Consider the following 15,719-nt stretch of genomic DNA (forward strand, 5'->3'; position numbering starts at 1 on the left):
CCAACAATCAGGTTATTTTGTTCTTATTTCCTCTCTTTTTTCAAAAACTCACAGTCCAATGTAACAAAAATAACCGGCACAAGTAGCAACAAATAAAATTTCCTGACTTTGACAGCTCGTTTGACAGCTGTCAAACTCGTAGATATCTTCTGCAGACTCTCTCGTGGATCGCTCCCGGTTTCGGGGGGGGGGTACACTTCAACTCTGACGTTCAATTCTAATCCTCCAGTGATAAATTATATATCCAAGTCGTGAAATTAAAAAAAAATTATCTCGAAGAGAGGAAGACAGTGTCTCGACCTTAGTTATCAAATTCTTGCTTTAAATTGTCTGCAAAGGGGGGGAGGCGGACTTCCTTTTGGCACCTCCCCTGGTCGTACCGAATTCAATTTAAAAGAAGTTTTTAATTCCAATTTCCATATTACTCACGGGTTGTTGCTTTTTGTAGTCCAAATGATCAAGGAAAGAAGTCAGCGCTTTCCAGCCATGGCTTGCGGCTTCACTCCATGGAAGAAGCGGTCTACTCACAGCACCACGCCGCTCTCTGCCACCCGCTCCGAAGCCTTTAAAAAGGCTTCTTTGCAAGTCGGAGGGGGCACAAATGGTGCCCGCCGAGTCACCAAGTCCACAGGCATCCGCGCCTGTGGTTTCTGAGGGTCCCCGCATCGTCGCCGTGGCAGGACCCCTCTTCCACCGAGCCGATTCCCTCTGGAGCTCGGGGGGAATCCGCCATTAGCTGATTGCGCTAACCCGGAAGTCCTCTGCAACCGCTTCTGACTCCGAAGTGATCACGATGGATTTTATCACAGACTTGCCATCTTCTCAAAAGCAGACAATGAACTGGGTCATGGTGGACTTGTTCACGAAAATGGCACACTTCTTGCCATGCCCAAAGCTGCCATTGGCACAGGAAATGGCCCGGATGTTTGTAGACCACGTGTTCAAACTGCATGGGCTGCCATCTCGAGTGATTTCAGACAGAGGAACACAGTTTACCTCATAGTTTTGGAGGAAGCTGATGCAGCTTTTGGAAGTCAAAGTATGTCTGACATCAGTGAGACACCCTCAAACCAAAGGAGAGTCAGAGAGGACCAATGCTATATTCCAGCAATACCTTCGTTGCTACATGAACTACCAGCAAGAGGACTGGTGGACAAATTGGGACTAGCAGAATTCGTGTATAACAAAGCGGTACACGTGTCTACCCAACAAACACTGTTTCTGGACAACTATGGACGACATCCAAGGGCGTTACCAGAACCAGAGGACACCTTGTTGGTGCTGGCAGCAGAACAGTTCATAGGGGAGATGCAGGCGCTTCATGAACTACTGAGAGAAAAGCTGGATGCAGCTAAAAATGCATATAAGAGGAATGCTGATGAACGTAGACAGCAGGGAAAAGAGATCAAGGTGGGGGACAAGGTGTGGTTCTTGGCCAAGGACTTACCAACAAAGGGGAGGTGCAAGAAGTTAGAGGCAAGGCAGTTGGGACCATTTGAAGTGGTAGAACAGGTAAACCCTGTAGCGTTCAAACTGAGATTGCATGCCTCGATGAAGATACACCCTGTATTTCACAGGGCTCTCCTGTCACCATCCGTTCCTGCACATCCCTACCAGGAACCTTAACAGACACCTCCTCCCCCAGTCATGGTGGAGGATCAAGAGGAGTTTGAGATCTAACAGATTTTAGATTCGAGACTGTGTAGAAGACAGTTACAGTATTTTGTGTCATGGAAAGGTTATGGACCTGAAAAAAACTCCGGGTAGGAAGCCAGAATTTACACGCCCCGGACCTGCAGTGGCAGTTCCACCTTAGGTTCCCCCACAAGCCCACGAGGTTCCACGAGGAAGAGGACAACCTTAGTGAAGAAGAAGCTGAGGAGAGTGGCACATGGTAGGCACTAGAGCAGAAAGAGCCCTCCGAGACAGGCAACGAACCTGAGGAGGAGGAAGGGGGGCTTAGAGGAAGGGGTTATGTCAGCTTCATTCCGGAGCAGACAGAGGCTGAGAATGAGAACAGACAAAGAGAAATAAGGACACTGGAATGTGAGCTGGAATGCGAGAGGGAGGAGGGGCAGCCTAGCGTATGGCTTCAGAGAACAGAGAGCAGGCAGCAGATAGCAATGGTAATCTGATCCCTGAGCATAGTGACCAAGGAAGGGGGAGCCAGAGCAGAGATACACAAAATATCAATCTTAGCTCAGAAACAGATGGAGAGAGGCCAGGAATAGCCAGAGCCAACCCCTAGAATTAGAGGCCCCAATAAAATATCGTAGGGGGCTGTCTCCCCCAGGTTTATGGGCATTGCCATTCAAATGATGTGTGTACACTGTCTTGTGATCAGTTATGCAGGGGGGAGCTTACCTGCTCCACCCACAAAACTTTATTCAATTTGGCACCCCTGCCGCCATGAGTGCCATGAAAGCAGCAGCACATGACTGGTATCGGCCCCAGTCTTGCCCCATGCCAAGTTCTGAAGAAATTGTCAGGGAGAGGCAAACGGGGAAAGATTTAAGGGGAGAAACCAGCACTTATAGAGAGCTGAAAGAGATCATTAGCAGTCTGTCGTCTGACAGCAAGCCAGAGGCAGGGAGGGAGGAGGATGAGCCTGGAACCAGTCATTCTGTAAACAGAGGAAGTCAGGGGCGTGGTTTCCGCAGACTTGCATGTTGGGTAAAAAAAAGGAAAAAGGAAGCAGACGCGGCAACTGTGCCGGAAGGGTTGGACGTGATTTGAAACACTGGAGATGTACTTTTGAACTTTGTCAATAAATCAAATAGATTGGAACTGGCCGTGAGCCCGGAGTTTTATCTATGCCGGCTTGACAGCATAAAGGCTCTGACAGAAATCAAGAGCAGTTCATTGTGTTTGTTGCCCAATGTTGATCCTGCCTCTGCAACCTAGTGAGAAGCACCAGTCACTCACGTGGACAATGATGTGGAGGAGTACATATGTAGATCTTTGGTAGTAGAGAAAATTGCATGGCAAAATATATTTGGAAAGGGAAAGAATCAATTATGTAAACAGAATCTGCAACTTTTTGGAATGCATGCCATTAACAAATGTTTCTGCAGAAACTTACGTGACTAAAGCCTCTATTCCTGCCAGCCATCTCCATTTCTTTGTTGCCGGGGCTTGAAAGACTCCAAACCAAAAAAACCTCTGATGCTTTTGTACTTGCCTGTTTATAAAATACTAGAGTAGGGGTGTTGAGAAAGAACAAATAAAATCTTTTAAGACAATGTCCCTTTCTCTGGGAGACTATAGCCCTTTATAGAAATTCAACAGGCATAAAACAAACACATTTTAAAAGAAGCAGGTGTCACAGTTGAAGACCCAATACAAAATTGTGGGGGAAGCAGTGATCAAAATTATACATTGTATGCCCATCACCAATAAATATTTTTTACATTTGAAGGAAGGGGCCCCGACATCAGAGAATACCTGGGTCCCGGAAGACAGTATTTCCGACAAGGAACTGGTGGAGGAGTTCCACAGTTTTTTCCCTGACAAACCCAAAAGCAAGGGTAGGTCCTTTCAACAGATGTTCTAAACAACAGACGACGAAGAGGAATTCGAAGGTTTCCCAGCATCGGACGAGGAGGAGGAAGAAGATGAAGGCGTAGACTGGGGAACACCAGGAATTGGGGGTTGGAGGGGGGTGTTCAAAGAGACGGATGAGGAAGAGGGTAGTTTTGCTGGCTTCTCCCCTACCACCCCAGAGGAAAGAGATATGGGTACAGTCGGGTCTCCTGAGCGGGAGGGGGCCTTTGAGGAGGGGGTGGATGTCAGGGAGAGGCAAACGGGGAAAGATTTAAGGGGAGGAACCAGCACTTATAGAGAGCCGAAAGAGATCATTAGAAGTCTGTCGCCTGACAGCGAGTCAGAGGCAGGGAGGGAGGAGGATGAGCCTGGAACCAGTCATTCTGTAAACAGAGGAAGTCAGGGGCGTGGTTTCTGCAGACTTGCATGTTGGGTAAAAAAAAGGAAGAAGGAAGCAGACGCGGCAACTGTGCCGGAAGGGTTGGACGTGATTTGAAACACTGGAGATATACTTTTGAACTTTGTCAATAAATCAAATAGATTGGAACTGGCCGTGAGCCCGGAGTTTTATCTATGCCGGCTTGACAGCATAAAGGCTCTGACAGAAATCAAGAGCAGTTCATTGTGTTTGTTGCCCAATGTTATCTCTATATGAGAGTCATGGCTCTGGAATTTCCCAGTGATAAAGCCAAAATTATATTTCTGATTAGTCTGCTAGAAGGGGACACCAGGTGCTGGGTGGCCCCCATTCTCACTGGCTGGCATGCAGGGTTGTCCTTATGTGCCTTGTAAGGTAGCAACCATGGAGATCAGAAGGGGCAATGGGGCATCAAACACATAGAGTAAGGAAACAAATACTGGTATGCATTGCAAATAAATACATTAAACAGAAAACAGGCTATGACTGGATGCTTCCATTCTTTATTTTTGTAGCCATCTACATTTGAGTTTGTAGGATAAGGTCTTTTCAAGGTGTTTTTGAGTGCTGATGCCAAAGAGTCCTATAATCTAGATGGCAGAGTATGGATTGTGCATTAAAACAGTGAGGTAGGGTGATCTCTTGGTTTTGTTTTTGTGTAGTGATCATGAGATCCAGTTTCGTTCATCTTCTTAGAGCCAAGCATCATCAGGCACCTTCTTACATATGTACCCTATGCGTTGCTCACAGTGTAATGCGATCCAGCAATCCAAATTGCAATCAAGGCCTATTGCAGCACAGTGGTTTTGGTGTGGATGTTTAGGCTCACCTTTTTTCCAGTACCTGAAAAGAAAGAGCAGCACTGATCAATCAAGAATGGACGTCTACTTCCTCATGCGCTCCCCATGCCTTCTACCATTAAAAAGATGTTCAGCTCTTTCTCTCTTAGCATCCACCCACAACTGGGATGGATTTTTCTCCCCGGCTTTAGAATTCTAACCATGTAAGGAAAACAACAACAACAGCTGTGGGTCAAGACTGTCTCTTTTCTTTTAAACATGAAGTGATTTCTCATAGGAAACTACAAAAAAGTGAAGGTGTCGTCTTTGGAAGGCTCAGAGGAACACACAAGAACTTTCAGTCAATTTCGTTTAGGAAGTATCCAAAGCAGTACTTCTGCTATTGCCAGGATTTCCATTTCTGCAAAGGAACTGGCCCTCTCTCCTTTCCATATGCACCCACATCCTCCTCAGATCTGCTCTGGACTGTTGTGGGTGTTGGAGAAAGAGTTTTGGAAGAGAGATCCTTACTCTCTCATAGCAGAGTTAGCACAGTAATGATTGTTCTGAGCATATTAAAACAACGCTAGATTTGCATCCACCTTCATCCACCTCATCTCACATCCATCACCCACCCCATGCATGAGGAGAGCAATGACACTATACAGAAACAAAAATAGCTATGTCCTCAAATTAATTACAAAATATAACCACAATGTCACTATAGGGTTGATTGAAATGCTATGATATCTCTCACATATATATCTTATCTAAATCTAACATGATGATTCTAAGTTTAGTTTAATCAATTATCCATAGTTGACAAAGGTATCACCCTAGCCTCACTCTTATTGTCACTTGCATTCTCCAGTGTCCATTGTGTACTGAATCAAGTCCCACTACACAGCACTAAAATTCTGTGATAAATGTATTCTATAACTCCCTCGTTTTTAGCTCTCTGTGAATCTATTAAATTGATATTACTAGTAATGGTGTAGTAGGTGTTTTTTTTTACTTCCATGAGATGTTTGGGTGAGGGTCTGCAGTACTTAGCTAACTGGTAACCACTGGCATACAGGGTTTGTAAAGTTTACTCACTACCTTTGACAAAAAGGATTTGTGGTTGGTACTGGGTGCATCAATGAAGATGAATGTCATTGGATTTTGTTCCAGGAGACCTTGCAAAACTGAAAGCAGCCCTCTGTTAATCTAGTCTTGGTAATAAATGCCAGTCCAGTTCTCTGTTCTACTCCCAAGCTGTGGATGAGTGAGATCTTACTCTGACCCGTACATCTTTCTACACTAGCTGAAAAGAGTTTTTAGATACTTAAAGGGAACCATGAACTGTCTTAAACTGCCAGCTGACAGTGTTGCTCAGCTTTACGTTCCTGCAAGTCCTTTTGAAGCTGATCTAAGCAGCACAAACCATTTAAAAGCCTGCCTTCAGCCTCTTCCAAATCACTGCATTCACTAGGTTAGAGAAGCAGGAAGAGGAGCCTTCCTGCCTCTGCAACCTAGTGAGAAGCACCAGTCACTCACGTGGACAATGATGTGGAGGAGTACATATGTAGATCTTTGGTAGTAGAGAAAATTGCATGGCAAAATATATTTGGAAAGGGAAAGAATCAATTATGTAAACAGAATCTGCAACTTTTTGGAATGCATGCCATTAACAAATGTTTCTGCAGAAACTTACGTGACTAAAGCCTCTATTCCTGCCAGCCATCTCCATTTCTTTGTTGCCGGGGCTTGAAAGACTCCAAACCAAAAAAACCTCTGATGCTTTTGTACTTGCCTGTTTATAAAATACTAGAGTAGGGGTGTTGAGAAAGAACAAATAAAATCTTTTAAGACAATGTCCCTTTCTCTGGGAGACTATAGCCCTTTATAGAAATTCAACAGGCATAAAACAAACACATTTTAAAAGAAGCAGGTGTCACAGTTGAAGACCCAATACAAAATTTTGGGGGAAGCAGTGATCAAAATTATACATTGTATGCCCATCACCAATAAATATTTTTTACATTGGATGTGGTATTGTTCCCCTGAACAAAATTATGATGTTGATTATGATGATGGAATCAAGGAAGCTCTGATGGTGTTTCCTGCTTGGCAGGGGGTTGGACTCGATGGCCCTTGTGGTCTCTTTCAACTCTATGATTCTATGATTCTATGATTCTATGAAGCAACCCAAAGAGGAAATGTTGTAGTGAAGGGCAATTGGAACCACCTAGCAGGACAGTCTTGGAACCACCTAGCAGGACAGTGACCTGTGTGTCAAATACTCCAATTTCTGTATCCATGTTTGATGGTTGGTTCCAGAGACACTGGAATCAGTCCAGTTGTGGTATGCTTGATGGCATGATGATGGGGTCTCCCCCATGTCTCTGCCCTGCAGCACCCCAGTAGCCCCTGTGCCAGGGCTAAGGGGCTGGGAGAGGGATATACCTTGCAAGCTCCTCTAGAGTCATCTCCATGATACTCTCCTGCCAGAAGGTTAGCGTGGTGAGGGAAGCCATTTTTTTCTAAGCACTCAATACATCTCAAAGAGCAGAGGAAGAATTTATAGAGAATCCAAGAGATATATGCCTCTGAAGTATCTCCTCCTCCTCCTCCTCCTCCTCCTCCTCCAAGATCTCCATCCTGACTGCCAGCTTCATTCTATTAGAGCTCAGCAGCTCCAAGAAATCTTAGTTAGCCCCTGATGGTAGCAGCTGCTCCCTGCACCACCCACCCCTTGGCTTGACTGATGGAGTTGTTGTCTTGGCTGCATACAGGTAGATGCAACATTCTTAAATGGATAGTGATGATAAGAACCCTTTGACTCAAGGAGATCCCCTAGCTTTTTCAATACTTGGCCTTGATGCTCACCTGTTCTTCCAGTGTTTCCATAGAAATGAGCTTGGCGCCTTCCCTCTCACATCTTTTTTGTGAATCAGCCCATGAAGATTGGTCAGGAGAAAGGAAATACATTGTCCTTTGATATATAATCCAACCATCATTCAAGTTACCAATAAGGAGGTCTTTGAGTTAAGCCAGATATGGAGGAAGAAGAGAAAAAGAAAACAAAATAGTGAATTCAATTTCAGCTTAAAATTCAAATTCAAGATAGGGAATTTAATGGGAACCACCTTGTATGCCTGTGCAGATTTCAATTATTTTTGTTAAGTTCATTTCTGTCACCACATGATAACATATATTCATCTGGGAAGCTCAGAAATCTTAAAACAAGAAAAACATTAACTCTTCAACCCATGTTGATGCTGCAGTAAATACCTGGGTGGGCATAGGTGGAACAGGGAGTGCAGTCAAGAACCTCACCTACTTGTTTCCACCTGGATACTTAGGGCAGCATCAGGGCAGACTTGAAGGTTGGGAAGGGGGAGTAGCTGTGGTTTATCAAAATTCTCTTTCTCTCTACAAGCTCTCTGTTCAGTTGCAGAGGGGGCAGGAATCTAGTGTGTGTGTTGCTGGCATTGGGCAACTGGGACAGATGAGGGATTCTGCTGGTTTACCACCTGGTTTGCTGCAAAGCAGTCTCCCTGCCCGAGCTGACAGGATGGATCTAGTGGGCTTCCAAATGGCTCTGGGGGATTTTCCAGCTGATCTGACTGGTGCTCCTGCTGAGCTTTGGCTGATCTCTGGAACATCCAAATAATAATAATAATATGCTGCCTGTTGTTGTTGTTGATGTTGTTGTTGTTGTTGTTATTCATATGCTGCCCATCTGACTGGGTTCCCCCCAACTACTCTGGGCGAATTCCAAAAAATTAAAACACAATTGAACACCAACCATATAAAACTTCCCTGAACAGGGCTGCCTTCAGATGTCTTCTTTCAGATGGTAGTTCTTTCCCCCCCCCTTGAGATCTGGTGGGAGGGAGTGCCACAGAGCAGGTGTAACTACCCAGAAGACCCCCTGCCTTGGCTTGGGCCATTGACACAATTGGCCCTGCATGCCCTTTCAGTTGACCTCTTTTGATTGTCTCTGCAGAGGTGGGGCTCTCATGGGTGAAAATAATAAAGGACAGGTCTTTTAGCTGACCTCTTTTGATTGTCTCTATTATAGCAAAGAATGACAGTCTTTTCTTTCATAATCATAGAGGCTAAATAAATTCAAAAGTTCAGGAGAACTGAACTAAATATCTCTGATGTTTCGGAACTTCCGGTGGAGCGTGATCCTCCTGCAAGCGGGGATTTTGCCGGGAGGCAAATCCTGTGCTATTTCGGACAAGGAAAGGGTGCTACAGGGCGCAGTAGCCCCTAACTTTAATTTCTGGAGGGTGTCCAGAGAGTCAGGTTCTTGGGGACGCCAAAAGCTACCCGCCCGGCCGTCAGGTAACAACAAAAAGGAGCAAAGAGTACGGCGGAGCGGGGATAGTGGGCTAAGGGAAGCCATTGTCTAAAGCTGAATAGCGAAGCCCCGAGCTTGCAGGGAAAGCGCTCCACTCTCAAATATAAGAAATTTGGACCTAAAAATTACAGATTGGATGGTGGTTAATAAAGGAAGGATTTGGGGGGGAAAGAGAGAAGATTACGGAGTTCAGCTGTCATCTGGAATCAGCTCAGACGCAGTGCTTTACACAGAGCTGGGAAAAGGAAAGTGAGTTGCCGCTAGCAGTTACTGTTGCTTTCTATCCTTTAACTTGTTTCTTTTTAAAAGTATCTCCTTAAGGAGCTACAAAGAAATAAAAGACTACTAAGTTAAAGGGGGAACAGAGAGATACTATTTTGAAAATTGGCAGTCTTTTGATGTAACGGAGGGTAAAAGAAAGATCGAAGCTCCTGCTTACTTTTGGTTTTAAAAGACAAAGAATTGCGTAGCGGAAAAGGAGCTTCCGACGCCATTGACATTTTTAAAAGTAGTGAGTAGTGAGAAAGGGACTTCCGAGGTGGCGCCTCCGGTGATGGCGGACTCCCTCTGAACTGGAGGGACAAGCTCCGCAAGAAACGGGTCTTTTCCGCTGCGGTGTAGCGGGGACCCTTTTGAAAATCACAGGCGGATGAAGCCTGTGACCGTGGGACTCAGCGGGCACCTTTTGCGCGCCCCCAACCCACTAAGGAACCCAGAAACGGGCTCCGAAGTGAAGAGGGGGAAGTGGTGCTGTGCTGTGAGTCAACTGCTTTTTCTGCGGAGCGAAGCCACACAGCCGTTGCCGGAGAGCGCTGCCTTTTTTCTGGGACAATTTGGCATTGAAAATAACTAACCGTGAGTACTGGAATGCTAAATACCTGGATTTTAAACAAGCATTGGCGAAATAAAAGGAACTTGGACCTTAAAATTTACCCTAATTTGGTACTTGCGGAATTAAAGTTAAAGTAAAGTAACTTTCCACTGTCCTGACCCTGGAGCGGGGTGTCAGATTTGACGTTTGAATCTCATTGACCAGAAATAAATGCTTTGACAGATAGTTAAAAGGAGGGAAACATTGTGATTCCATTGCTTCCTTTCGCTTTTTAAAAAAGAACAAATACGGACAAAATATCTTAAAGAAGAAACTCTGTTGCTATTATCTTCAAGGAAAAGAACAATCAGAAGTTTCTCCCCCTAGAGGGGAGCTATGAAATTGTAACTAAATCCTGGGAATTTGCCGCTGTTTACTGATTACAACTGTGGGAAAGAGTTTTGTGACCTTGCAGGACAATGCCTTCAGAAGCACTGTTGGGTGCTTTCTGTAATATAAGTGCCCTATTGGATCAGTTAAGTCAGAAGATGGACTTTATGACAAAAGCTGCCAGTGCCTTTGATCAGGTAGTGGAAAACTATATGGAGCCCACTCAGGAACTAAAGCAGGAGTGTGTCACGACAGAACAACAGAAAGAAGAGGACCCTGCTGAATCTGGGACGCTAAAAGGGATGGAGGGACTCTCGGTCCAGCAGGAAAGTGAGCTTTTGGATTTGATAAATGAACTTGGGGAAAACCAGACTTGGAAAGATAAAGTTTGGATTGAACTGGAAATGGGGGGTTGGATTAACCTCCCTATGCAGGGAGGTTTGGACTTTCCGAGTCTGGAAATGGGCCGCCAGAGGTTTGGAGTTGCTGAGACTCCCAATTTTGGAGGGAACCTGAAATATGTTTTAAATCACCACATGGAGCTTAGTCTGGACTATGAGAAAGGGGCTGATTTGCTGAAAAGGGTCAAAAACACTACAAAGCTGGAGTTCCCGCGAGTGAAAGGAAAATATGAAGAAGAGCTGCGAAAGGGACATGGAAGAGACTTGAAGGCCTCGGATATAAGGGCACCAGGTTAATGTGCCAGATTAAAAAGAAAAGAAAAGAAAAGAAAAGACTGACAACCCCGGGACCGGGGGGAGGGGACGCTGGAAGAAGATTGGATTGTTTTTATTTTATTGTACTTTTTGTATTATTATTAATAGAAATGTTTTATGAATGTTGGGAAAATGTTGAAATGAAATTACTTGGCTCTTGTTAAAATGTTTAAAGAACTAGGCAAAAAGGTAATGGTTATGAGTAGTTGGTAAAAAAGATTTAAGTTTTAAGTTCTAAGATCGTCTTTATAAGATAAAATGAGAATAGAGTAAGGTAACGTAATGATAAAATATTATGAGTTATGAAAAGGATTTGCTGTGATAATTATTAATCAAGATACAAGAGATGGGAGGAGGCGGAGGTCATGGAAAGAAGGTAATGGAATTTGGAGAATTTGATAAGGATGGTTTTATTTTTATTTTTTTCTCATGATTTTGTTTTTTTTTTTCCTTTTTGTAATTTTGTCTTTTTTTGTATGTATTTTTTAAAAAATTCTTTTGCTTCAATAAATATCATTTTAAAAAAATAAAAGTAGTGACAAAGACAAAAGACAGAACAGCGACTGTAGTGGATAAAAGTTGTTTATCTGGCTTTTCTTTCTTTCTTTCTTTCTTTCTTTCTTTCTTTCTTTTTACTTTGAGTTTTATTGACAAAATAGATATTAGGGACCCTAGCCAAACAAAATTACTGTTATTTGGACTTGGGAAAACTTCTCTTTAGTTGGAGTATTTTTAACGTGTCTCAGATTTGGATTTATGACCCCTAGTGGATGGAATACATCACTACAATTTATTTATTTTCTAAGATCTTCTCATTGAAAGACTGATTATAATTGGAAAGAGACTTTGGCTCCTGTTTACATTTAGAAAAGGATTCTTGGACTTTTACAGACAACTATATAATAACAGAGAAAGGAAGAACATGAGGAAAATAGAGAGATTTTTAAAAGAAAAAAGGTGCAGAAGATCCCGGCAGAGAAAAAAGACCAACTGAATGCCCCTATAGAATGCGCGGAGATAAAAGAGACTATAAAGGAATTGAAGAGGGGAAAGGCCCGGGGACCAGACGGATTTACATCAAGTTACTATAAAGAACTGAGAGATGTTTTGACAATCCCATTGAAAGAAGTTATGAATAATATTCTGAAAGAAAGAGATGTTCCGGAAACATGGAAAGAAGCATATATCACATTTATCCCCAAACAGGACTCGGATTTAACACAGGTCAAAAACTATAGGCCTATTTCATTGCTGAATACAGATTATAAAATATTTGCTGGGATTTTAGCGAGAAGATTGAAAAGGATATTATTAGAAATTATTCATAAAGACCAAGCAGGTTTCCTTCCAGGCAGACAGATGAAGGACAATATAAGGAATATAATTAACATTCTGGAATATCTGACTGCCAGGAATGAGAAACAAGCTATATTAATGTTTGTGGATGCAGAAAAGACCTTTGATAATATAACATGGGACTTTATGTTGAAGAATCTGGAGCATATGGAGGTAGGGAAAGAGTTTTATATTGGAATAAAGGCAATATATACAGAGCAGAGAGCTAAATTGATTGTAAATAATGTGACTACGGAAGACATAAAAATATCTAAAGGAACTAGACAGGGATGTCCGCTCTTGCCATTGTTATTTATAATGGTCCTGGAGGTCTTTCTAAATGCGATTAGACAAAATGAATTAATAAAAGGGGTAACAGTTGGCCAGAATGAATATAAAGTTAAAGCCTTTGCTGATGATCTGGTAATAATGATTGAAGAACCAACAGAAAGTGTAAAAGAAGTATTGGAGGAAATTGAACAATTTGGAAATGTGGCAGGGTTCAGATTAAATAAGAAGAAAACTAAAATAATTGCAAAAAATATGGAGCAAAGTATGATAGAAATAATGCAACAACGAACAGAGATAGAGGTGGTGAAAAAGGTAAAATATTTAGGAATTTGGTTAACTCCTAAAAATATTGATTTGTTTCAGAATAATTATATACCGGTCTGGAATGGAATAAGGAAAGATCTGGAGGTGTGGGGTAGAATGAAACTATCCTTCTGGGGTAGAATTTCTACGATAAAGATGAGCGTTCTTCCAAAGATGTTATTTTTATTTCAGACTATCCCCATACTAAAGGGGGTAACGATTTTTAAAGAGTGGCAAACAGTGATTTCAAGGTATATCTGGCAGGGCAAAAAACCAAGAATTAAATTTAAGTTACTAACGGATGCGAAAGAAAGAGGTGGTTTTGCCCTGCCAGATTTGAAATTATATTATGAAGCAGCATGTCTTTGCTGGGTGAAAGAATGGATAAAATTAGCAAATAAGGAGTTACTAGATTTAGAAGGTTTTGATAACAGATTTGGATGGCATGCGTACTTATGGTGTGAGAAGAAGAAAATACCGTACATAAAGGCTTTGGGAACCACATCTTCAGGAGTTTGTTAATAGAAATATGGGATAGGTATAAAAACCTATTAGAACCAAGAGTTCCACACTGGTTATCTCCGTTATGACTGTAAAGAAAATTAATATGAGAGGTAAATGGATTACATATGGTGAATTGATAATTAAAGAAGGAGGAAAATGGAAATTAAAACCATATGAACAAGTTAGAGAACATGTTTATAATTGGTTGCATTACTTTCAGGTTAATGAAATGTTTAAAAAAGATTGTAAAGAAATTGGTTATGTAGAAAAAGACTCAAAGTTTCAAACAAAGATAATAAACAATGACTGTAAAATTCTGTCAAAAATGTATATTGTTGGAATGGCACATGAAAGATGAAGAAGTTAAATCGGTAATGATACAATGGGCCAAGGACTTTGGTTATAATATACAATTTGATGATTGGGGAAAATTATGGAAGGAAAATTTAAAATTTACCGTATGTACGGCGTTAAAGGAAAATGTTATGAAAATGTTTTATAGATGGTATATCACACCGGTAAAATTAGCAAAAATGTTTAAGACGTGTAATAAGTGTTGGAAATGTAAAGAAAAAGAAGGAACGTTTTATCATATGTGGTGGGATTGTAAGAAAGTGAAAGGTTTCTGGGACATGATATATAATGAATTGAAAAAGATGTTTAAATATACATTTGTAAAGAAACCAGAAGCTTTTCTTTTAGGGATTACAGGAAAGGAAATAAGAAGAAAGGACTGTAAACTTTTCCAATATGCAGTTACAGCAGCAAGAATTTTATTGGCCCAGAAATGGAAACAAGAGGAAATACCAACAATAGAAGAATGGAGAATGAAACTGACAGACTATGCAGAGTTGGATAAGTTAACTGGGAAAATTAGATATTGTCGAGACCAAAAGTTCATCGAAGACTGGGGAAAATTTGTAGAATATCTGAAAAATATATGTGATCTGCAAACAACACTATCGGGGTTCCAAGAAGCACTGTGAAATTTGAGATGTATTGTTAAAAGAAATAGAAGCGGGAGGGGAAACTAATGGCAATACTAAACAGAAGAAATGCGTAATTGAGAGGTAAATATAGATGATTGGCAGAGAAGCTGAAGGAAGTCCAAAAAGAGATAATTTGTGAAAATTTGGATAAAATTGTATATTTGTGTTGAAAATTAATAAAAATCATTTAAAAATACTAATAAATATCTCGGATGTTTCTCTAGGGTGACCCCATGCAAAGGACTGCAGCACTCTGCTCTGGCTCTAAGAGTATTCAGCCAGAGGAGGGGCTTTCAGCTGGGGCAGAATCAGGGCAGGTTCTCACTGCACTACAATTCTTCATCTTACCAATTTCTTTTTGCAGTTCATCATTTTTGTTGGCAAGATACCGCATTTCCTCTGATTTGTTTAGCGCTACAGCGAGTATTCCAAAGTCTAAAAGATTTGAAATAGTTCAAGTCAAAAGAGTATCTGAAATAACAATCTGCAAATATTAAGAAACCATTTTCAAACATTTTTAAACACTCTAGCCTGAAACAGGAAGCAGAGCTCAAGGATCGGGTTCTTATGAATATGAGGACAGACTTGATTCTCTGTGGCTGAGATCACCAATGGAAAGCCTCAGAAGAATCCTGCAACTGGATCAGAGCAAAGACCCATGCAATCCACTATCCTATTCTCATATTAAAACTGGCTCATGAAGTATCTCTAATGTTCCTCTCCTATGTCCTCCTTTTCTGCTGGGAATCACAGGGTCACAAAACAATATTGCACTGAGTCACACAGTAAAACCAAAAATACAAAAATACTTTTAAGTTTTCTATTATGCTTTGTGAGATCTAAGAAAATAGAGGCGCCCAAACTCTTTTTTGGATGAATTCTGGGTTGCATTTCACATAGAGCTAAGTAGGACATAATGTCAGTGCAGGAATTTCTCCTTGTGCAATACAATCTTCAGCCCCTTTCCCTCCAATCTGTTCTGACGTTTTTCCCCACCCTGGAGAGCAGCTTTGTTATGGCAAGCAGGGAGAAGTGGGGGCAAAGTTCCCTTGTGCTAGTGCTAAATCTTGTGTCTCGCCATGTTTGCTGCTAATATCGTTATGTACTTTTTGAACTTTGAATAAAGATGTTAAAAAAACAAAACAAAACAAACAACTGTCTGCTTTTCTTCCTGCTGAGGAATGAAATAGTGATAAACTCTGTTGGGTGGTGAGTTTCATTTCCTATATGTATCGCTCACACAATATGAAAGTGAATAAAAGGAATTGAAATATGTTTACATTAAA

The 15,719-nt window shown here is 41.7% G+C and overlaps 1 protein-coding gene across 1 annotated transcript in view; it reads right to left on the minus strand.

The window, feature by feature from the left end:
* Positions 1-4,442: 4,442 nt before the first annotated feature.
* LOC309540057 (CD209 antigen-like protein 2) overlaps positions 4,443-15,719 on the minus strand; it is a 76,657-nt gene continuing 65,380 nt past the window's right edge. The window contains exons 6-9 of the mRNA XM_082236668.1: positions 14,782-14,868; positions 7,612-7,763; positions 6,437-6,549; positions 4,443-4,804 (exon numbers count right to left, since the gene is read on the minus strand). Coding sequence (XP_082092794.1) covers positions 4,654-4,804; positions 6,437-6,549; positions 7,612-7,763; positions 14,782-14,868 — 503 coding nt within the window. The 3' untranslated portion in view covers positions 4,443-4,653. The remainder of the gene's footprint in view (positions 4,805-6,436; positions 6,550-7,611; positions 7,764-14,781; positions 14,869-15,719) is intronic.

Source organism: Podarcis vaucheri (assembly GCF_965113315.1).
Source record: "Podarcis vaucheri genome assembly, chromosome: 9".
Lineage (NCBI taxonomy): Eukaryota > Metazoa > Chordata > Lepidosauria > Squamata > Lacertidae > Podarcis > Podarcis vaucheri.